General features: G+C 44.6%; 1 protein-coding gene across 2 annotated transcripts in view; it reads left to right on the top strand.

Moving 5' to 3' along the window:
* The first annotated feature begins 13,517 nt into the window (after nucleotides 1-13,517).
* The window catches only part of INSYN1 (inhibitory synaptic factor 1), a 68,746-nt gene continuing 59,044 nt past the window's right edge, over nucleotides 13,518-23,219 (top strand). The window contains exons 1-2 of one of the 2 annotated variants that reach the window (XM_087941507.1): nucleotides 13,518-14,182; nucleotides 14,788-15,716. In XM_087941507.1, coding sequence (XP_087797633.1) covers nucleotides 15,555-15,716 — 162 coding nt within the window. In that variant the 5' untranslated portion in view covers nucleotides 13,518-14,182; nucleotides 14,788-15,554. Of the gene's footprint in view, nucleotides 14,183-14,787; nucleotides 15,717-23,219 lie in introns of those variants that run through there. The other variant, XM_087941510.1, reaches the window with a different exon arrangement.

Here is a 23,219-nt window from a genome sequence, read left to right as displayed (position 1 = left end):
GTAGTTCTAGGTTTTCTAGGTCTAGAATTTCAAGTCTGGTGGCATAAGGTATTCTGCAATGAGTAGAGGAGTGGAGAACTCTTCTTGTGAAATATTTCTGGACTTTCTCCACTGTACTAATATCAGATACATAATGAAGGTTCCTGACTGATGAGCTGTATTCAAGTATTGGTCTAGCAAAAGATTGGAAATCTGATCCCTTGGCTTTCTTCCCTCCCCCCATTCATGGTTATTCTGTTTACCCCTTTATTGTTGTTTTGGTTGCTGCTGTGCAACAAGGTCATCTAGCGTAATAAGATTGGGACTGGATTAGGGACCTCTGTCCTCACTGTGAGTTGTGTTAGGGGTGTGTGTGCACAAAGGGAGGCTCAGCCAATCTCATTGTACGCACGTTGTACTCTGATAACAAAGGTAATAATAATTAACCATTTAGTTGTGTCTCTCTCTTGGTGACTTTACAGGCACCATGCTACCCTATCAACCACATTGTCTTTCACCACTGTTCAGGGGCGGATTAGATACAGATAATCAGAGTTGGAAGGGACCTTGTAGGTCATCTAGTCCAACCCCCTGCCCAAGCAGGAGACCGTACACCATTTCTGACAGATAAGAGTCCAATCTCTTCTTGAAAGTCTCAAGTGATGGCACTCCCACAACTTCTGAAGGCAATTTTTGTTCCATGGGTTGATGGCTCTCACTGTCAGAAAGTTTCTCCTTATTTCCAGGTTGAATCTCTCCTTGTTCAGTTTCCACCCATCATTCCTTGTCTGACCTACAGGTGCCTTGGAAAATAGCTTGACCCCTTCATCCTCTCTGTGGCAGCCCCTCAAATATTGGAGCACTGCCACCCTGTCTCCCCTGGTCCTTCTCTTCACTTAGACTAGCCAGGCCCAGTTCCTGCAACCGTTCTTCATATGTTCTAGCCTCCGGTCCCCTCATCATCCTGGTTGCTCTTCTCTGCACTTTTTCTAGAGTCTCAACCTCTTTTTTATGGTGTGGTGACCAAAACTGGATGCAGTACTCTAGGTGTGGTCTTACTCAGGCTTTATAGAGTGGCATTAGTACCTCCCTTGATCTCAATTGTATCCCTCTGTTAATGCAATTTAGGATTGCATTTGCTTTTTTGGGTGCTGCTGCACACGGCTGGCTCCTATTTAGCCGGTTGTCCACTGAGACTCCAAGATCCCTCTCCCAGTTCCTGCTATTGAGCCTAGTTTCACCCAGTCTATGTGTGTACTTTTGGTTTTTCTTGCCTAAGTGTAGGACTTTACTTTTCTCTATTAAGGATCACTGGTGCCCTAAGCACGTGCTTAGTCTGCTTAATGGTGAACACATCACTGCCGCTGTTCAACATTGCACCACATTTGAAGTCATCAAACCAAATTGAGTTCTTTGTTTGCCCCTTCTTCTCGTGCCTCTAACCATTCCTCGCATCCCAAAGATGTTTTTTTCAAAAGGCAGCTGGACTTGGTTTTCCCTTGAAGACGTTTTCGCTCCTCATCCGAGAAGCTGAATTGAAGAAGAGAGAACTGAAAAAGCTTCTTGGATGAGAAGCAAAGCATCTTCAGGAAAAAACAAAGAAAGTCCATCTTGCATCTTGAAAAAGGAATTTTGGGAAACAACCCTGACCTGGATGACCGAGAATCTCCACCAGACGTTCTTCGTTCCCATTGCCTTCTGCAATGAATTTGCCCGCAGGACACGGCTAAAGTAAATCAGACGTGGCCTTATGATTTTAGCTTCTAGCGATGTGTCTGGTTTTTCGTAGTTTACCTCTTTAGGTAAATAAATATTGACAAGAGATGACCCAGTGGGTCGTAGGCTGTCTGGTTACACTCAACGATGAAAACATTCCCACGAAGAAGCTGAGGAAAGAAGCTGTGAAGCTGGCCTGACCAAGAAGTTGAAGGAGATATGGACATTGGGTTTAATTTATTTATTTTAATCCAAATTGCCTTCTGGCTAGGAACTGTTGGAAGAAATATCCTTCTGGGTTCAGTCCCAAGTGGGGAAAAAGACACTGGACACATGGAGGCTGTTTGGAAGGTTTAACAATGGACAGGACCACGTGGCCTTTAGCTCCAGAGTAAAAAGGAAGGATGATCACATGCTTCAAGGTGAAGGAAGAGATCAAGAAAGAAGGGCTGATGTGCAGAGAGTGCCTGGGTTTTATACCCTCTGTTAGGATTTGAATTGAAGCTTGTATCCTGATTGGTTGTCAGACTCCCATGAGGGGCAACTCTGTAGGCTGTCCTGAGTTCCAGGCTTGGTTGAGCCTTGATGGATCATTATGCCCTTAAAAGGGCTTTTGGCAATTGCTATAGCTTTACCTGGAGATCTTTGTTATGTATTCTGGTCCAGGCCTTAATGGCCCACCCATTAACAAAGGTGGGGGTGAGTTTCTGCTTCTGAGTTTCTGATCTGTTTAGAGGAAATATTCTGCCTTTTTAATATTTCCTAGGCGATTTCAATCTTCTAGGAGAAGGGTGGGTGCTAACTTCGTACAGAACTAGCGTCGGTCCAGATATCCCTGTTGTTGTTTTTCCTCCATGCCCAGAGTTTGCACGGACCAAAACTCTATCGAACAAGATCTCCGGCAAGAATTGGAGCTTCACGCAGCGGGGTGATTAATGGAGCTTCTTGCTAAAACAAAAGGCCATTAAGAGCTTTTAATATTTGCTCTCTTTCCTCCCTGAATACTTCATTTCATAGTTCAATGCAAATTCTATGTGTTTTTCCCTCGGTGAAGAATTAATAAGTGAAGGAAAGGGATGTTGATTTTGGATATCTTCCCTTTTGTATTTCATAATATTAGCATTCCCAGAATTTGGGTTGGAGAGTCACGCAGCTGTAGGAGATGGTAAAAAAGTCTGGCCTGTTTCTCCTGAACTGTCACAGGTGAGACCTCACTGTCACCCTACCGAGAGCGTTTTGCTTTGCCAGGTAAAATAACTTATTTTCTCCTTTGATCTCTGGACCAGAGAAGCAACCTGGAACGAAGGAGGGAATTTCCTGAGAGTCAGCAAAATTAATTGGAGGAACGGTTTTCTTCCAGAAGTTGTGGGTGCTTCATCACTGGAGGTTTTAAAGAAGAGACAATCATTTGTCTGAAATGATATGCGGTTTCCTGCCTGAGCAGAGGGTTGGACTATAAAACCTCCAAGGTCCCTTCCAGCTGTGTTATTCTGTTATTCAGTATTGCCCCAATTGGGAACATGATGTCCTGAAGACCGAAACAGAATTGATCTCCCCCTACTTCCACTTCCCAAGATCTTTGGAAGCCATCTTGGTGTCAGGACTCTGACATACGCTCCCGTTCAGATCATAAGTCTCTAGCCTCAACTCTCAGAGTGAAAAACTAAAAAAATAGACTTCTTTTTAGTTGTCACTTGGTCCAGAACAGACAACTGACCTACTTAGCAAAACAGATGTCAGACTGTGGGACCTATAGGGTTGCTGACCATTTGATGGCTATGTTCTGACCCACGCCCTTTTCCGACAAAATCAAACACAATCAAAAAGGAACAGAAACCTTGTAATGTTTAGGCAAAATAATGAGCTGTGATAAGCACAAGGCTTGCCAAAACTATGCAAGACTTGCCAAAAGATAACGAACAAGAAATAATTTGCAATACAAGAATCTTCAAAGACAAACTCAGGATACTGGAATGTCCACGAGGCTGGAGTTTCAAAATGTCTTTGCCTTCTGCAAAGTACGTTCCTTTCACAGCTGGCTTTTATCTTCTTGAAGGAGGGGCCATTATCTTGCAGCCTTACTCCCGAGTCACCCGTGCTGTTGTAGCTGCTCTTTCCTGCGAGCAACCCTGAACGCACACGCACTTGGCACAGGCTCCTCGGGAAGCTCCTCATTGCTGCTGCCAGCCCCCACAATATCTGAAGGCAGTAATCCATTCCCTAATGGTCCTGGCCCCTCATCTGAGTCCTCGCTCTCCTCAGCCATCCGCACCTGTTGCCAGCTAACCACAACAGGGCTACCACCAAAGGCTCATGAGATTGAGAGAGGGATGCAGTTCTGATCAGCCTCGATCAGCCCTCATCCATAGTTACTCTTCTTCTCAAAGTCCAGGTGCTGGATTCAACATACTTTTGTGTTCTGAAGGCTTCTGTTAGCATCCTTAGCATCCATAGGGAAAAGGCTGTTTAGCTTGGGAGATAGTCCAGACAAAAAGTACTCCTAGAATTAGTATCTCTATTGCAAGATTACACTAATAGAATCTTGCAAGCTGAAAGCACATTTCCTCCTTGGGAAGGTCTTTTCTAAGTTGTCTGCCATGCCTACACTCCTTCCATGGACTCAGTTGCCCTTTACCTGTTGTCTAGTCTGTAGTTCTTCCAGCTGTCTCCAAAGGTCATTGCAAATACCTTTACAGGACCCCAGAAAACAGCAAACTATAATGCCACAGATAACAGATAATCAGAGCTGGAAGGGACCTTGTAGGTCATCTAGTCCAACCCCCTGCCCAAGCAGGAGACCCTACACCCTTTCTGACAAACGGCAGTCCAATCTCTTCTTGAAAGTCTCAAGTGATGAAGCTCCCACAATTTCTGAAGGCAACTTCTGTTCCATTGATTGATTGTTCTCACTGTCAGAAAGTTTCTCCTTATTTCCAAGTTAAATCTCTCCTTGTTCAGTTTCCATCCATCATTCCTTGTCTGGCCTTCAGGTGCCTTGGAAAACAGCTTGACCCCTTCTTCCTCCTCTCTGTGGCAGCCCCTCCTCAAATATTGGAAGATGCTCTCCTGTCTCCCCTGGTCCTTCTCTTCACTAGACTAGCAACACAGCAACACACATCCCATCTCTTTGGCATGTTCCCTTTGATGTTTCCTAATCCACTGATTTTTGGGGATCCCTTCCTTCTCCCTCCCATCTTCCTCCCTCCCTCTTCCCATATGGAATTTGAAAAGCATTTTTGCCAAAATGAATAATAAATTCTAGGGTGGGAGAACTCCAAGAGACAATTCAGCAAATGGGAAAAGAAAGACAGTAACTAACATGACGATCTTTTTAGTCCCATAAAGCTCGACAGTATTTCATTCTCATCTGGCATCCTAAAGGCACCACTATGCTTGGGATTGTCACATAAATGTAGGAACAAGCCTATTCATATTAGGATTCACGTGGAATTCAGATGCTCGGAGCACAGCTGCAGAAACTGTTGTGCTCCCGAATCTGAAATTGAAGTAGGTATGTCTACGCTTCCATATTTTTTCAAAGATAATCTTCTGGGACTGGAGACTTGACAAATTCATGATAGAGTGACTGGCATTGAAATATAAAATACGAAAGGGAGAGAGAAAGAGAGCAAAGAAATATATCACTCAACAAATAATTGTGTTTAATTAGAAATTATGTCTACTCTAGTGACAGGTGGCAAAAGAATATGCGCAAGATTACACAGTGATGCATCAAGCCCCATGAAAAGGGAACGACAGCTGTGAAGGAAAAAGTACACCAGTATCCATCTTAGAGATACTGCTAGTTTCAAGCGTCTATCTATTTTTACTCTTTGTTGTGGAGATCAGAAGGAATCTAATCTTTTGAATTAGTGTCCTCTGATGGCTGGAGATCTAAAATCTAAATCAGGGATCTGCAAACCTGGCAACTTTAAGACTTGTGTGCTTAAAAACTCCCAGAATTCCTCATTTGTAATGTGGGGACCAAAATAGGATACAGTATTAGAGCTCTTACTAAGGTTTTATAAGTCAACAAAACACAACTGCCTTGCTTTGTGTCATAAGGCAATGGTGCCCACCTTTTATGGCTTGGCAACCCACTTGGGAAATTGGGTGAGGGGAATGAGGCTGTGGGACCCTTCGAAAATTCATGATCTTTAGACAGGACAAATTTTGAACAATATTAGTTGAGTTCTATATATGTACGCTGATAACCCACTCAGGCAGGCAGGCAGGCAGGCAGGCAGGCATTAATGCTATTGACAGGCATACAAATTGTTCGGTATTTTTCAAGCAAAGTCATTTGCTAATAGTATCCCAGTTCTAAGTCATCAAAAATAATCAGGACTCCATAAATAGCAGCAGAATAAGGACACTAACTGAGGTTTCAGGAGGGCTAATTGCCAACTTTCTTTTTTTAACTGGCGAAACCCAAGAACAGCTCTCCAGCACAATGTGTTTGAATTATGAGTGGTGTAAGAGTCCTCCCCTTTGCTAAGAACAATGCAATATTAAACAAACAGCTTTGATCAGAACCCCCTAGAGATGATTTATGTTCCATTTTGGAAATTCTGCTGCTCAAAACTTTGTTATGGAAATTGAACTGAAGGAAGCTTACAGTCAAAACAGCAGCTGAAAAAGCCAACGGAGTCTTAGGCGGCATTAACAGAGGGATAGAATCAATATTAATACCACTTTACAAAGCCTTAGTAAAACCAGACCTGGAATACTCCACCCAGCTTTGGTTACCACAATATAAATAAGATGTTGAGACTCTAGAAAAAAAATGCAGAGAAGAGCAACAAAGATAATTGGGAGCTGGAGGTTAAATCATATGAAGAATGGTTGCAGGAATTGGGTAGGTCTCGTTGAATGAAAAGAAGGACTAGGGGTGACAGGATAGCAGTCTTCCAATATCTCAGGGGCTTCCACAGAGAAGAGGGAGTCAAGCTATTCTCCAAAGCACCTGAAGGCAGGACAAGAAGCAATGGATGGAAACCAATCAAGGAGAGAAGCAACCTAGAACTAAGGAGAAAATTCCTAGCTGTGAGAATAATTAACCAGTGGAACAACTTGCCTTCAGAAATTGTGAAAGCTCTATCACTGGAGGCTTTTAAGAAGAGATTGGACAGCCATAGGTCCTCCTGCTTAGACTGGATTAGATGACCCCACAATGTCCCTTCAATCTCTGTTATTCTATGTTCTGATGGCCTTGCCTTCCATTGGCATAGTTCTTCATAAAATGAGTTGGATCTGTTCGTAGTATCCCAGAAAAATTGAACCATCCAATTAACAAGATGATCAACCAGGAAATGTTCATCAGAGGGTCCTTCCTTCCTTTCTCCCTCCCTCCCTCTTCCCCTCCCTCCTCTTTCCTCCCTCCTTCCTCCCTCCTTTTCTTCCTTCCCTCCCTTCTCCCTCCCTCCCTTCTTCCTTCCTTCCTTCCTTCCTTCCTTCCCCCATCTAAGTCTTTTACAAGCTATCAAATTTGGTAACCGAGCACAGAAACTGACATTTAAAAACATCCCCGCTCTGCCATGGATGTTTATTTATTAGGCAAAATATAAAGATCACAGCCGTTTAGAAACAAAAGGGCATTGAAGAGTCGGTGAACCGATCACACAAAGCCATCTCATCTACCACTCTATTTAGCATAGACGTGGCGTGAGGATTTCGAAAAAGTCCTCTAACTCACAAGCTCTCCATAAAGTATTTCGAGTCTCTGTACATGAAATTGTCATGCTGACACCGAATAGAAGAGAGCTACAGATATTGCTACACCCCTATCAACATTAAACGTGCATTTCTGAAATGTGCTCTTATGTCTTACACTCTCTGAAGCGCCAAGGTTGTGAGGGCTGCTCGATTCGAGCTAAATTGAGGGCAACTAGGCTGATAGACAACCAACGGTGCTTCCATGCTAGATCGAGAGCAGAGGCCTCCAAGCTTGGCAACTTTAAGACTTGTGGACTTCAACTCCCAGAGTTCTCCAGCCAGCTATGTCGAAGTTGAAGCCCACAAGTCTTAAAGTTGCCAAGTTGGGAGACCTCCGATCTAGAGGAAAACTCAGAGCTAGGGACTGATCCTTCTGATGTGACATTTACCAAACCACTGTGATGGAGCCGGGTTCAAGAGAGGTGCTTTCACGCTTCCTACTTCACCGAGTGACATCACCCAACGGTGACTGCCCCTCCCTCAATGTCACCGGTCGCTCCAAGCAGAATGCAGAAGCCAAGGTTGAACTTCATCAACCGGATCATAGGCAGGGGTGGACTATTGGGGTTTTTCAGGATTCGGGAGATCCCCTTAAGCTAAGATACTGTGCAGTTTGGAGAACACCCAAATCCCACTCCTGGTTGGCCCCGCCCACTCCTCCCTTCCCAGGAGTCCCCACATGGCCTGTTTTGGATGTAGGTAGCGTGCATCCTGCACTTACCTACATCCAAAACAGGCCCCCGGAAGTTCAGGAAGGCCAGAAATGGGCCTGTTTCCAGCTTCCAGAGAGCCTCCTGACTCCGGGCAAGGCAAGAAACACCACCCTGTTGTAGTGCAGGAGGCCGACTAGGCCACGCCCACCATGGCCGCACCCACCCAGCCACCAGGCAGAGAACCCTTTGCTAAAAAATTTTTTGAAGCCCACCCCTGATCGTAGGACTCAGAAGGAAAGGAACTCTGGAAGGACAGCGAAGTTTTCAGCTCAGAATGGGCAGAGTTATTCTCCCACAATATTTGCAGAGCTGTTGCGTCAGGCGACAATCCTGTGTTGGAAAAGCTGGCTGAACCCAATCATCTGCCTCACACCTTGTTTCTACGTGCGCTTATATTCCGCAAAGTGGCTTCACCTTTATCCATCTGTTACCACTTTAATGGTTTACATGCACAATTAACCGTGTGTGTGTGTCTGTGTGTCTGTGTGTGTGTATATATATCCTTGTTTTGCACCAGCTGTCACCAGCTAAGAACCTGTTCAGCAGGCAAGAAGCTTTGCTGAGTCAAGACAGATGCAATTCCATAATACAGGTTTTTTTTCTTCAAATGTCTCTCTACCCCTCCCCCCTCTTACCATAACAGGTTCAATATCGTGGATTTTATTGCTCTTTTTTTTTTTTCTAGAAGGAAAGTCAAAAATAGCAAACTAACAACCAGCTCGCTGCCTTGTCTGAACTCACCTGTAGCTTAGCCTGGCTGAGCAATTAATAGGTCTGATAATGTCATCCCGACAAAGTGATCTTCTACTATAGGAATATACTGTACCATACTACGCTCCGTTTCTTATCTAAAGGCATCTACACCTGTCTTTTCTTCTCCTTCTCCTTCTCCTTCTCCTTCTCCTTCTCCTTCTCTTTCTCCTTCTCCTTCTTCTCCTCCTCCTCCTCCTCCGTTTTTATTACATGGTTAAATACCCTGCATTTCTTATTTATCTCTTATTTATTTAAATCAATTGCCGGTTCTCATTTTCATTTGTTTCTCATCTGTCAGAGTGCGTCCTGTTCAGCTCCATTATTTGAAATTAATCTTGCACTCAGCAGATTATTGATTAATTTGCTGTGTGGGTGTTCAGCTATGAAACCTTCAGAGGAAACCATGCTACTGAATTAAAATAATTAACCATGTTCACAAGTCCCTCAAATTGGTCTGTCTGTCTGTCTATCTGTCTATCTATCTACCTATCCATCTATTATCAATCAATATCTATCCATCTATTTATCTATTAGTATGTCTGTCCATCCACCCACCCACCCATCCATCCATCCATCCATCCATCCATCCATCCATCCATCCATCCATCTAGCTGTCTAGCTATCTAGCTATCTAGCTGTCTAGCTATATATTGTCAATCAATATCTATCCATCTATTTGTCTATCTATTAGTATGTCTGTGTGTCTTTCTGTCCATCCATCTATCATCTATTATCAATATCTATCAATCTGTCTATTTGTATCTATTAGTCTGTCTGTTTGTCTACCCATTTGTATCTATTTGTATCTATTAGCCTGTCTGTTTGTCTACCCATCTATCTATCATGATCATCAATCTATATCTTTCTAGCCATTCATTCATCCATCCATCATCTCAAATTGATCAAGTAGAATGAACAAATGGTTGCAAGTCAATGGACTTCCTTCTTAGTCCAAAAAGGTTAGCTTGATGTTTCTTCAACAGCTCAAACTTAGCTAGCAACGTCCTGATAGCTGAAGACTTCTTCAAAGGACTTGGATTGGATGCCATCCTACAGTTTGGGGATTAGGATTGATAGATATATGTGAAATTAGGGGATTTGGGGGCCAATCTGGAGGGCTCAGATAAATTCTTGAGATTCTGTGGCAGGGAAGCTCGGAAGAGACAGAAAGGAGAGCAAGAAACTGTCTCTGTTAACTCTACATCCTTCCCTCAAGAGCAGAGCACCCAATGAATCATGTTCTAACAAAAAAAAAAAACATAAACAAACATGGAACGAAGATAGAGAGGGGGAGAGGAAGTGAGAGTGTGGTGAGAGGACATAAAATGCAACTCCCAAAACAATTTTGGGTGATTAATCCTTCCATGGTTGCTAGTCATCAGTTCTGAAAGTACAACCTACACTACAGAATAATAAAGACTCAAATCTACTTTTCGGTACCGCACATTGATGCGATCCTTCTCTTAGGAATACAAATTGGATAAACACAAATATCAGATTACCTGTCCTGGTTTGCAGAGCATCTTTCCAGGCCGTACCTAAGCCTGGTTCTTCCTAACCTCCTGTACAGATGAAACTCACCTGGGAGAGGCATTTGAACATCACATCCCAAATCCCACCTCCCATAAATTAGTTTTTTGGAAGGCTGCGACTCTCGTTGTTTTTCCGAATGGATTAATATGGAAACAGCCTTTCTTCATCTGGTCAAGGAGGTGTTGATCTGAAAATTCATAAACACACAAACATGGATACGCACACCAGAGGTGGTGAATCAGCAGGTTCCTCCATGCCACGCCCACCAAGCCACACCCACAGAACCAGTATTAAAAACATTTGAATCCCACCACTGACTCATATACTGTCCCCGAATATCCTGTGATCATCAGCTATAAAAAGCAGCAAACCTTCTAGATGTGTATATGGGGTTTCTGTAGGGTTTTTCTGAGCCGGTGGGGGAGAAGGAAGAGGAGATCACCCAGTAAAAGGAAGGGGATGAGTGAAAGGTGTCATCCCTTCTCTGGATAATCAATGTCTAAGTGGACATCCCAGAATTTCTTGACGGGCTGTTATTCCAATTTCTCCCATCTCTGAAACAACATGACAAGGAACTGCAATGGTGTTAATTACGGGAAATTGGAGCCGAACGTACAGACAGATAGAATCATATTATGAAGGACAGACATCTTAATCTTTACTGAACATAAGGCCAAATATCTCTGGATATGCCAGCAGGTGTATTTATACCTGAATGAACTTCAGGAATTAGCATTTGTCCTGTGTGACGAGAGCAAAGAAGGCAAAAGACAGTAGTATAGTCCCTTTTCCTATTTTTCCATTCCATCAGTGATACAACGCTAGGGTAGACTTGTGGGATTCAGCTGTGCCTGAAGTCTAAATCCCCAAATTCCTCACCATTGATCCTGCTTTCTAGGGCAACTGAGAGTCAGCAACATCTGGGGTGTCATAATGACACCCTTGTTCTGTCAACCCCATGCTGTGGATGCCAGTAAATGTTGGAGGAAGGTTTCTGAAATTCATCTTTTACCAGGAAAAAGAACGGTAGTGGACATAAACACATAGCACTTCCTTTCTTGAAGCACCAAAGTGGTCCAGAATATTATTATTTTTTCATTCTGGAAAGAAGTGGGAGAAGAAGTGGCAGAACCTGGAAGCAGAATGAAAGAGGGATCAGGAATCCCAATTATCGCTACAAGGAAAATCGGTACAACCCCCCTTGAATTCTGCTGATCCATATCTCACCCTAAACAGGTGCTATGCATAGATGTGACTAGCAATAAATCAGTTTAACTGCATCTTCATGTGTGCACCTGATCTTTTCCCACCTGGCAGGAAACATCTCAGCTCACAGCTTACTAACCCTGAGTTGAGAAGATTCCTGAGAGGTTCTGGAACATGCTCTAAACAGAGCAGCCAAGATGACAAGGAGACTTTGAAGAGGGTTGGAAACCTTGGAGACCTTAGAGGACCTTAGAGGAAATAAGGCTCCCTGGAGACTGAATAACTACTTGAAGGACCCCCATGTAGAAAACAGAAACCAGACAAAAGCCAAGAGGTTTAATTTGCGAGGAAAGAGATGTTGGCTGAAGATCAGGAACAAGGGACTCAATGATGTTGGAGATGTTTAAGAAGAAGCTGGATGGACCTCTAAGGAAGAAGCTACAAAAAGTGGATGTCTGCCCTGAAGAGGGGGTTGGACTAGATGTTCTCTAAGACCCTTCCCCCACCACTGCAATTTTACAAAGATAGTCCTTGACTTGCCACCACAAATGAGCCCCAAATTTCTGTTGCTGTGAGAGATTTGTTAAGTGAGTTTCACCTCGTGTTATGACCTTTCTTGCCACAGTTGCTAAATGAATCACTGCAGTTGCTAAGTTACTAACCAGTTGCTAAGTCAATCTGGCTTCCCCATTGACTTTACTGGTCAATGGGGTTCGTCTGACTCCAGGAAACATTGCAACCGTCATAAATATGAACCAGTTGCCAATTATGTCTGGATTTTGATCCTGTGATCATGGAGAGGCTACAAAAGTCCTAATAGTGGAAAGCAGTCATAAATCACTTTTTTTTTAACACTGCCATTGTAACTGTGAATGGTCACATGTTGTATCTACCTGAAGGAACATCACATAGAAAACAATTCTTCAGAAGACCAGACCGCTTGCAAGGAGGTCAATGTTGGTTGAAGATCAGGAATGATCTGCAAAGGGTAAGAAGCAAGGACAGAGGTACAAGGGGCTCAATCCTGCTGGAGATGTTTAAAGGGATGGCCCTCTAAGGAAGAAGCTACCAAAGTGGGCTCCAGCCCTAAGCAGGGGGCTGGACTAGGTGCCCTCCAAGAGTCTCCTCCCAGCCTTGCATTCTGCCGTTCTATAATTCTGTTATAGCATACATACCGTTGGCCAGAGATCTATTCCAATTGTACCTTTCTTAACTACGCTTGTAATTGGCTTAAACACACACACACACACACACACACACCAGGAAGGTTTTGGGCCAGGGGGGAGGGGTTTCCCCTGCTTGCAGCTACCAGCTGGGATGCAGGAGGTTCTGGCCCTTTAAATCCCCCTGTACCACCAAGGCCCTGCCTCCTTTTCTGACACAGCAGCAGCTTAGCATCTCCGAGCTGAGCAATCGCCTTCAAGCTGGCAGACTGTGAGGATGTCAGGAGGGAGGGAGAAGCCTCCAGTGCAATTTTTTCCACCGCTCACTAGCAAGAGAGGAGGAGGAGGAGGAGGAAGAGGAGGAGGAGGAGGAGGAGGAAGGGTGTCGGGCAGCTGCGGCCGATGCAAGACGCTCAAGCAGATCTCAGGAGACCCAAGTGGGAAGAGGACCAGGGCGAAAGTGGTCAGCATCTGCTTCCTTGCCTTCTAGCCGGCCCTGCAAGCACTGGAATCCGGACACTGGACTTGCCTCAGCTGTCACTCAAAGTCTGGGAGCTTTAAAGAAGACGTGTATTTCTCTCTCTCTCTCTCTCTCTTTCTCCCTCTCTCTTTCTCTCTCCCTCCCTCCCTCCCTCTCTCTCCCGGTCTCTCTCTGTCTCTCGCTCTCTCCAGCTCTTTTGCTCCAAGCCCTTCTTCTTTTTCTTCTTCTTCTTCTCCTTCTCCTTCTTCTTACCATGATGCAAGCCATGGTCTCCAAGAGCATCTATTGAACAGAAGCAGAAGTATCTCCCTCCTCCTCTGTTTCTCCATCCCCCCTGGCTTGGCCCTTCCAAGTTGCTTCCAGTCGCTGTTGGGAGATCCCTGACCCTTGGCGTCCAATGCATTAAGGACCACCCGTGGGCTCCCAGGGCTCCCTCTTGTCCCCAGCTGGGAACCATGGTCACCTGTGGACTCAAGGCCTGGGGGGCCACCGAAGCGATGGGATCGCACCCTTCTGCTCTGCAGATGGCCAGGCTGCAAAGCCAGAGCTACTGAACGGAAGAGATTACTCCCTCTAGCAAGAGGCAGGGGGGAAATATCTTCACGTTTCTCCCATCTTGCTTAAAGGAAACCAGAAAGCAATAATTCAAGAGGTATCCTCAAGAGCCAAAGGATTCAACCTGAGAAACCGTGGGGGAGGGTTGTTCTACGTGGTGGTTTTATTTTATTTTTTTTAATCTTCTATTATTATTATTTTTTTGTATTGGATGTGTCTGATGCCTCACCACCAATGTCCACTGTCGCTTGGTCTCAGAGAACAGGATTGGAACCTGAGAATCCGGCCGGCATCCAAAGGTGCTGCTGAAAGGAAGAGCCAAGAGATCCACTTAGTATGAAGTGGGTTCCCGAGCAGCTACTGTGGTTGTAAGTTGCCGCTTTTTAAGTTGTCTTAGTGGATGGAAAGGGAGCTGATCTTTTCTTGGACTCCCCCCACCCCACCCCACCCCCCACCCCAAAAAATCGGTTGGAACCACAGAACCTTTGCTCGATCAGGGGCCCCCCGAGGAAGAGAGGAGGTCTAAAAGTTTCCGTTGGACGGTGTGTAGAAATCAGCGCACTCGCTCACAGGTTGGGGTGGCTGAGTGTTGCCCGTGCAGGTCAGGGTTTCCCATTCCAGGTGGGATCACCTTGGGATGATTCATAGGGAAGAGGACTTCCTGAAGAAGGGAAGACCCAAAGAAGGAGAGCCCCACTAAAAGCAGGAGTGTTTCTGACTCAGGGTTTCCTTGAAAGACAGCGCTGAACTCCATTGGTGGCTCTTCTGGGTGAGCAGAAGGTAATTCTTCTCGGGGGAAGAAGGAGAACCAGGAGTCACCATGGGAACACCCAGTCAAGTTGAAGTTCAGCAACTTGGAAGGCTGGTGGTGTCCTCCCCAAAGCAGTTTCTCATCGTGCTAATTTCCTCTCCTTCCTCTCTCTCTCTCTCTCTCTCTCTCTCTCTCTCTCTCTCTCTTTCTCTAACACTGCAGGAAATGGTGTGCAATACTCCGTGCTTCCAGCAACACCCCAATGCCCCCTTTGAAGGCTAACTCTCCCCATGTTCCTCATTTTTAAGGAGCTTCCTAAGATCTCAACAAGACACCTCCAAATCCTGGCTGGGCTGGAATTGCTGCATGACCCTCTTTGTCTGCCCAAGCTGTACGGATGGCAGTCGAACCAAGCTACCCATGCAGAAGACTCCTGGGCAGCAGAGGTGGAGAAGACCCTGAGGAAGGAATCCAGACCCGAGATCTCCCAGGGATTCTCCCCGAGAGCAGTGATGAAGTAGCTGGAGGTGGCGCCCTCTCTGTTGGGAAGGAGAACATGGCGTAGAGACTGGCAGGGACCACTGGCTTCCTTCTGCAGAGCAGAGCACAAATAACACACCTTAACCTTTTTTTTTTTAAAGCTCATGGTCTGTGGCATTCTCTCTCCCAAACCGGTTTGTGGACCGATGGTGATTCCAAACCTTGGCTATCTAGATGGGTTGGTGCCCATGTTGGAGGAGATGTATGTATGGATGCATCATCCCCTCAATCCCATCCCATTCTCTCTGGCTTTGTTGGCCCGTTCCAGTTACCCTAAGGAGAACCAAGAATAGGAAGTGAGTGCGCTGCTGGGACTTTCTGGGCAGGGGGGAGCGTTAAGATGTGGAGATCTCCCCACCCAAGAGAGGCTCTGTGGAGGCACACTCTGGTTGGGCAACAGCAGAATGTGCAACACAGCTCTGGCCCAGCTCCCCGGCACCCTGTGAAGAATGAACAACCGGGACTTGCAGGATAGGAAGCGCACTAACAACACAACAGACGGCCCCAACGTCAGTGAGAAGGAGCGCATCCGAGGGCGCATGAAAATGGTGATTGGGCAGCTAGAAGGCATTCTGCAAGAACTCAAGGAGGTGGCGAAGGAACTTCGAGACGTAAGTCTGGTTCTTGATGTGCGTCCAAACTTAGGATGGGGCTAAACGACCTGGAACAAGGCTCTGATTGTGCTTTTGTCGAATGGTTGTGGGTAAAGAGGATTAGAGAAGTTGCAGGAAGTGGATTGGGCAGAAATGTGCCAGAAAAAAAAGTGCCTATAGTTGTGTTGAGCTCTATCTTGTTCTTGATCCTGATTTGTCTTATTTTAAGGATCTTGGTTGTTTGGGAGCATGTAAGTTCGATGCCTCAAAGGTGTGATCATCCCGAGGTTGCCAAAATGTTTTCTTGGTGCACTTCTGACTTTTGGTGGCTCTGGGTAATAGTCTGTGTATTCTTCACATTGTGAAAATGTTTCTTTGCCAAATGTGATGTTCTGGGGTTTTGCATTGACCACTGTGGACACTATGAGGTGATTTAGCTTAAAAATAGACCAAACAAAGAATATAACTGTTGGTTCAGTTGGCAATATCTTGTAAATGGATGGGAGTGAGATGATGGTGAAACATGGGCCATCAATGGTTGTAGAGTGGTACTCAAAAGTGACCATACCCACCGTGCTTGGAATATAGTCTTTTTGTGAAATTCTTGATCAGAAAAGTATTGGCTGTTAAATCTTGGCTAGATGATGGTACATGAAGCTTCCAAGTTGATTGGGCAGCACCACCAACTTAGCTGGATTCTCTTTCTCTTGCAAGATGTTCTCTTGCCTTTCCTTCTAGGATCAACATGTTCATTGTCCTAGATAGGTTCTTTCCTTCAGCTTGTTTTCTGGAGATGGAAAGTGTACCGTAGCCAGGAAGATGCAAACCAAAGTGATCCAGTCCAAAAACTGCTAATGGGTTGATGGGCCTTGCAAATGTCCTACAAGGTCAACTTCTAACCTTCTCTCAATTTGGTAGCCTCCAAACTAAAGCCCTTTCAGTTTCAAACTGCATTGGGTCTCTTGAAGAACTTGCCTAAAACAGGATGGGGTTTCATGTGAATTTCATCAATTATGACTCCCAAATCTTACCCTCTCCCCACCTCCAAAAGCACATCTACCACCCCAAAAAGAACAGGGGGCCTTTGCTTGCCATAACCAACTCTCCATGGTCAATTCGTCATGGCCAACTCACCACAGGCCAACTCACCATGGTCAACTCACCATGGGACAACTGACTGCAGATCAATTCAACAATTCAATCTAATTGTTTAAAATGATTACAAAATTATAATTCTTGTCATTCTCTTTTCTTTTTGTCCCTCCTTTGACATCCTTTCTTTAATTATTCTATTCCACTATTTCTTTGATATTAGTGTAACTCTTGTCCCATGGAGAGTTGTCCCTGGAGAGTTGTCCCTGGAGAGTTAGCCCATATAAGTTCCTGGAGCCTTTTATCTATGTATAGCAGGGGTCTTCAAACCTATCCGCTTTAAGACTTGTGGACTTCAACTCCCAGAATTCCTCCTCCAGTCATGCTAGCTCAAGAATTCTGGGGGTTGAAGTCCACAAGTCTTAAACTTGCCAAGTTTGAAGACCCTTGATAGATGGTATCTCTCCAGGTCAAGGGTCTTCAAACTTGGCAAGTTTAAGACTTGTGGACTTCAACTCCCAGAATTCCTGAGTTAACATGACTGGAGGAGGAATTCTGGGAGTTGAAGTCCACAAGTCTTAAACTTGCCAAGTTTGAAGACCCTTGATATATGGTATCTCTCCAGGTCAAGGGTCTTCAAACCTGGCAAGTTTAAGACTTGTGGACTTCAACTCCCAGAATTCCTGAGTTAACATGACTGGAGGAGGAATTCTGGGAGTTGAAGTCCACAAGTCTTAAACTTGCCAAGTTTGAAAACCCTTGATATATGGTATCTCTCCAGGTCAAGGGTCTTCAAACCTGGCAAGTTTAAGACTTGTGGACTTCAACTCCCAGAATTCCTGAGTTAAAATGACTGGAGGAGGAATTCTGGGAGTTGAAGTCCACAAGTCTTAAGCTTGCCAAGTTTGAAGACCCTTGACCTGCACAATATGCCCATCAATTCCTTCTAATGCTGAACTCCATTTGGAGTGAGTGGGAGAAACTTTAAAAAAAAAATTAACCAGTAGATATTGGCTGAGGCTGAACGAGTGGTGAGCAAAGGGGTAGTAACATATTTTACAACTTGAGGGTCCAAGTTTACAAAAAGGAAAGGGAAAATGTCTACCTCGATCAGGGATCTTCAAGGAGTCTTGACAGCTTTGTGCTGTTTTGTCGTCTTTGGGATTCTCAGTTCAGCCTCTATTCACAAAAAAAAGCCCGCTGGATGGATAGAGGGAGGGAGGCAGGGAGGAGGGAGGAAGGGAGAGATAATAATCCAGGGATGTACAGCCTTCAAATGTCCAAAAGTCACTCTAACCCTTTGAGCTGGTGTCCTGGCCTCACGATCCTCCAAGTAGGAGAGGTCAGGAGGATAAACCTCTGGGATGAGTCAAGGCCAACCCAACCCAAAGTCATAATTTGATGGATATCCAGGATTACAACGGCAACAGTTATGCTGAACTTCGGCTGGGAGATTTGATTGCAAGGTGATTCTGCTGAGCTACGAAATTAATTTTCTCTACTAAATTCAACAGCAGGCTCCCAGCAAATCAGGTGCTCTTAAACCAGTTTGGACACCGATGTCAAATGGTCAAATGGAATTGAATCAAATTGGATCCGTGTTTTTTTTTAATCCAATCCAGAAGTCAGTGGATAGATGGGGACCTTATGCTTTTCCTCTGGGCATTAAGATTTCTCCTTCTTTCATTTAAAAAAATCTCAATTGGAAGCAGCTTTTGGAGAGTCACATACATGTCATTCTTAGGGCCCGCATGAGTTCCTGGAACCTTAATCTATCTATAATATCTATCTAGGTAGACATTTTCCCTTCTCTTTTTCTAATTTAGGACCCGAGTTGTAAAATATGCTACCACTTCCTTACTAAACTTCCCGACCCTCTTCTTTCCTTATTTGTTGTAGTTTATTTATTTATTTTTAATAAAAGTCAGTACAAGTTAATATTTATTAGTTACCACTATGAAATAGATTTCTGGCCTGCCTTTCAGAGTAAAACCATAGACTTCTTGGAGTCAGGTCTGATCCCTAATGACTCCCAAAATATGTTGTTTTCCTAGCAACAACCTAAAAGTGGATTCGCGGCTGTTTTTCTTCATGGGGACCTTCTCTTTTCAGCTTCTCGGTTTAGTTTTTAGGCAATGGGAGATTTTTCCTTCAGGTTAGGATAACCTCATTGTCACACTGAATGTACACTAATTGGCATACGTTAAAATGACATTTTGTTGTCTTCAGCTCTCAAAGGGACACCACTTCCACTATACACTACATAAACATGACCCAAAAATTATGCATATATCCACATATATTTTAGGACACAGAGAAACAACAGTCTAGTTCGGATGTATACATGTACTTGGCAAGTACTAGCAAGTACTAGCAAGGTCCAACTCTTTCTCCTCACCTACTTTTCCTCCTCCTCCTCCTCCGCCTCCTCCTCCTCCTCTTCCTCCTCCTCCTCTTCTTCTTCTTCTTCTTCTTCTTCTTCTTCTTCTTTTTCTCCTCCTCCTCCTCCTCCTTCTCTTCCTCCTGCTGTTGTTGTTCTCCTCTTCTCCTCCTCCTCCTCCTCCTCCTCTTCCTTCTTATTGTTTTTCTCCTCCTCCTCCTCCTTTCTCCTCCTCCTCCTCCTCCTCCTTCTCCTTCTCCTCCTCCATGTCCTCCTTCTGCCAAAGTCCCCCAGTGCATGCCAATTGGCAGGGTACATATCACTTTACAACACACTTTTAAAAAATCAATAGGAAATCTAACTATTAAGTGGAACAATATTCACTGGAGGCCTTGTCATGATAAGAGCTTCAGCCAGACAGAAGAAGCAACTCAAAACTGAAAGACACAGCTACCTAAAATGAACTGCTGTTGTTCAGAGTCCTCGACTTACAACACTTTGTTTAGTGACTGTTCCATGTTACAACGGCACTGAAAAAATGTTGGTTAGGAGGACCGTTTTTTTCACAGTTACGATGTTTGCAGCCTTCCCATGTTCAAGAGAGAGAGAGAGAGAGAGGGAGAGAGATGATAGATTGATAGATTGATAGATGATAGATCGGGGGTCTTCCAACTTGACAGCTTTAAGACTTTTGGACTTCAACTCCCAGAATTCCTCCTCCAGTCATGTTAGCTCAGGAATTCTGGGAGTTGAAGTCCACAAGTCTTAAACTTGCCAAGTTTGCAGACCCTTGTGATAGATGATAGATAGATGAGAGAGAGAGAGAGAGAGAGAGAGGGAGAGGGAGAGAGAGATATGATGGATTGATAGGTGATAAATCAGGGGTCTTCAAACTTGACAGCTTTAAGACTTGTGGACTTCAACTCCCAGAATTCCTCCTCCAGTCATGTTAGCTCAAGAATTCTGGGGGTTGAAGTCCACAAGTCTTAAAGCTGCCAAGTCTGAAGACCCTTGCTCTATTCAATAATACATGGATTTAATAAGGACTTTGATGACTTCATGTACCCCATGAGATCATCCTGCCCATGAAGCAAATTATGACATCATCATGCAAAGGAGAGGGATAACTTTGTTGGACACCTGACATTGCATGCAATCTCGCATAGACTCCAGAGGTTATCTCATTTGTGGGGTGACATCATGATGCATGGGACATCACACTTCCCTTGCACATGTGGGCATGGTGATAATTCTACCATTTCTTCAAAGAATTACTTGTTATAGCTGACACATTTCCCAGGAGAATAACAGAGTTAGAAGGGACCTTGGAGGTCTTCTAGTCCAACCCCTGCTCAGGGAGCTGATCTCCAATCCTATCCTTTATACTTTTCTTCTAACCACATACATGCTTCACAACTTCACTAATTATCATTTTCCTTAAACACTTGTGTATATTACTTTCAGTTCTTCATTTCCAGCAGTTTCATTCTTCCTGTTTTAAATTTATCCATCCAAGTGCCTATTTTGCAAAAAATATATTTTCACAGTTAGCAACGGCTCAGCAGGATTACAAACGGTTCTAGCTGAAAACTTTGGTTTGTGTCTCTTTCTTCTGGGGCCTCCTATCATCCATAGGGCTTATTGAATCTAATAAATCAATAAGCTCTATCTTTGATTCTCACAGGGCAGCCCCTCAAATATTGGAACGCTGCTATCACAAGTGTGGTGACCATCTAGAGCAGTTTCCCTCAACCTGGTCAAGTTGAAGATGCGTGGACTTCAACTCCATGGCTAGCGAGCGAATTCTGGGAGTTGAAGTCCACGCATCTTCAACTTGACCAGGTTGAGGGAAACTGCTCTACATGTTATCGTTTCAATTCCAGCCTGAAAAAAGGAACAGCCGTCCTCGCTTCTTCTGTTTGCTACCAAAAGCTGCTTGTGTGACAAGGAGGGAAGGCCTCAAGTGAAACAAGCCAAGTTTAGCTTCACCATGATTCAGCAATTCAATTATTCCGGGATTTCTTGTAGCAACAGGTTAAAAGCAGGTAGACGGAATAGATGTTTGGTTGGTTGGTTGCCTGGTTACACAGAAATCCTTTCCTTGCTGAGAATTCATGTCTGGGCTCTTTTAAAAATGGGCTAGTACGGGTTCAACTTGTCAGCATCTCAGATGCCATCTTCACAAGGTGTCATCTTCACATATTTTCTCAAATATGTCTGGTTCCCCCAGAGACAGTTTAACGCAGGGGTGTCTAACTTTGTCAACTTAAAAACTTGTGGACCACAATTTTAAGACTGGTGAACTTCAAAACTCTCAGAATTCTTCAGCCAGCCGTACTGGCTGGGGAATTCTGGGAGTTGAAGTCTGCAAGTCTTAAAGTTGCCACGGTTGGACATTCTGGCTTAATTCCTTTTGACGCAGATGTTTAAGACTCCCTCTTCACCTCTTACAAATCCTAAAATCTTCCCAGAAAATTGGCATTAGTTCTGCCTGTTTTGGGGATGCAGTCTTCGATGAAGCTTCTAAAGCCAGGGTTGATCTTCAAGCCAACTGAAATTAGGATCCTCTGCCAGAAACCATGGTTCACTGAAACCTTGGTGTGCTGGAGACAACCCCCACCCAGCACTGTGGTTCATGAAGTTAGCTTGTGTGTCTTCACAATTTGAGCTTCTGGTCTCTTTGTAGCTGCTGTTCCGAACTTGCAGGTTCAGGGGGAAAGGGACCGATCCTATGGTTGACCAACTGTGGTTAGTCATGACTGCCAAATGTAGCCGATGCTTTCCAGAAGTCTCATCCATGAAAACTAAGACTTGTTCTGTGACCCCCTTTGCTGATTATGTGCATGTTAATGAGAAGAGGGCAAGTAAGGGGGTCAAGATAATGTCTTTAGCTGTGCAAATGAAACTCGGCCTCTTTTTTTTTTACCTGCAAGGATCATGCAATTGCAGCCAACATCTGGATATTTATCTCTCCCTCTGCAGATGCTCCTTATTACATGCATTGGCTGCTATCTTTCCTCCACCTGCTGCACATTAAAAGACATTTAAAAATCACTTTTCAAACCCCTTTAAGAATAATTAAAGAAACCAGCTAAACTCCCACCGCATCCGGTTGCTGCTGTTCCATATATTCCCCTTAAACCCACAAATTATTCATTGAAGGCGGAGTTGTGCAACTTCCAGGTTTGTAAACCTCCCCTCTGGCAAGGATTTGTAGAGTTCCAGGTGCTCCATTTGAGCAGCTTGCTGATGTGTTGCTGGATTCATATCTCCCTTGGAGTCATTCTCTCGTTCTCCTGTAGATGCTCAGCTTTTGAGGCCCAACTGAGATGGATGGTTGATTGATTTTGATCTGAGATCTTTTGTAAGGTGTTCTAAAGAAGTTCTACTAGCATGATCTCTCCTTCCTGAATACAGGGTATGGAACAGAGGAGAAGACACTCTTATCCTTGGTTCTCTTCCCTTCCCTTGTCCTATAAGAGAGTTGGAAGGGACCTTGGAAGTCTTCTATTCACCTCCATCCTGCTTCTTGCTTCACCAACCTCCTTCTCTTCCTTTAAGATTCTCTTCATTTTGAGAGCCGTCACAGTGGCGCAGTGGTTAGAGTGCAGCACTGCAGGCTACTTCTGCTGACTGCTGGCTGCCTGCAATTTGGCAGTTCAAATCTCACCAGGCTCAAGATTAAACCAGCCTTCCATTCTTCCGAGGTGGGTCCAATGAGGACCCAGGTTGTTGGGGGCAAGAGGCTGACTCTGTAAACTGCTTAGAGTGGGCTGTAAAGCATTGTGAAGTGGTGTATAAATCTAAGTGCTATTGCTAAGTGGGAAAGGGAGAAGGAGGAGGGAGGGAGGGAGGGAGGAAAGGGAGGAAGGAAGGAAGGTGATGGCACAGACTTAGAATGCAGTATTGCAGGAAACTCTGCCCACTGCAGGTAGTTCAATCCTGACCGCTCAAGGTTGACTCAGCCTTCTGTCCTTCTGAGGTTGGTAAAATGAGGACCCAGATTGTTGGGGCAAGAGGCTGGCTCGGTAAACTGCTTAGAGAAGGCT

This window comes from Pseudonaja textilis, chromosome 13 (assembly GCF_049901715.1).
Source record: "Pseudonaja textilis isolate UNSWEBS1 chromosome 13, rPseTex1.2, whole genome shotgun sequence".
NCBI classification, from domain to species: Eukaryota; Metazoa; Chordata; class Lepidosauria; order Squamata; family Elapidae; genus Pseudonaja; species Pseudonaja textilis.
Note: the sequence above shows the minus strand (reverse complement) of the source record. Positions and strands in the feature narration are given on the sequence as shown.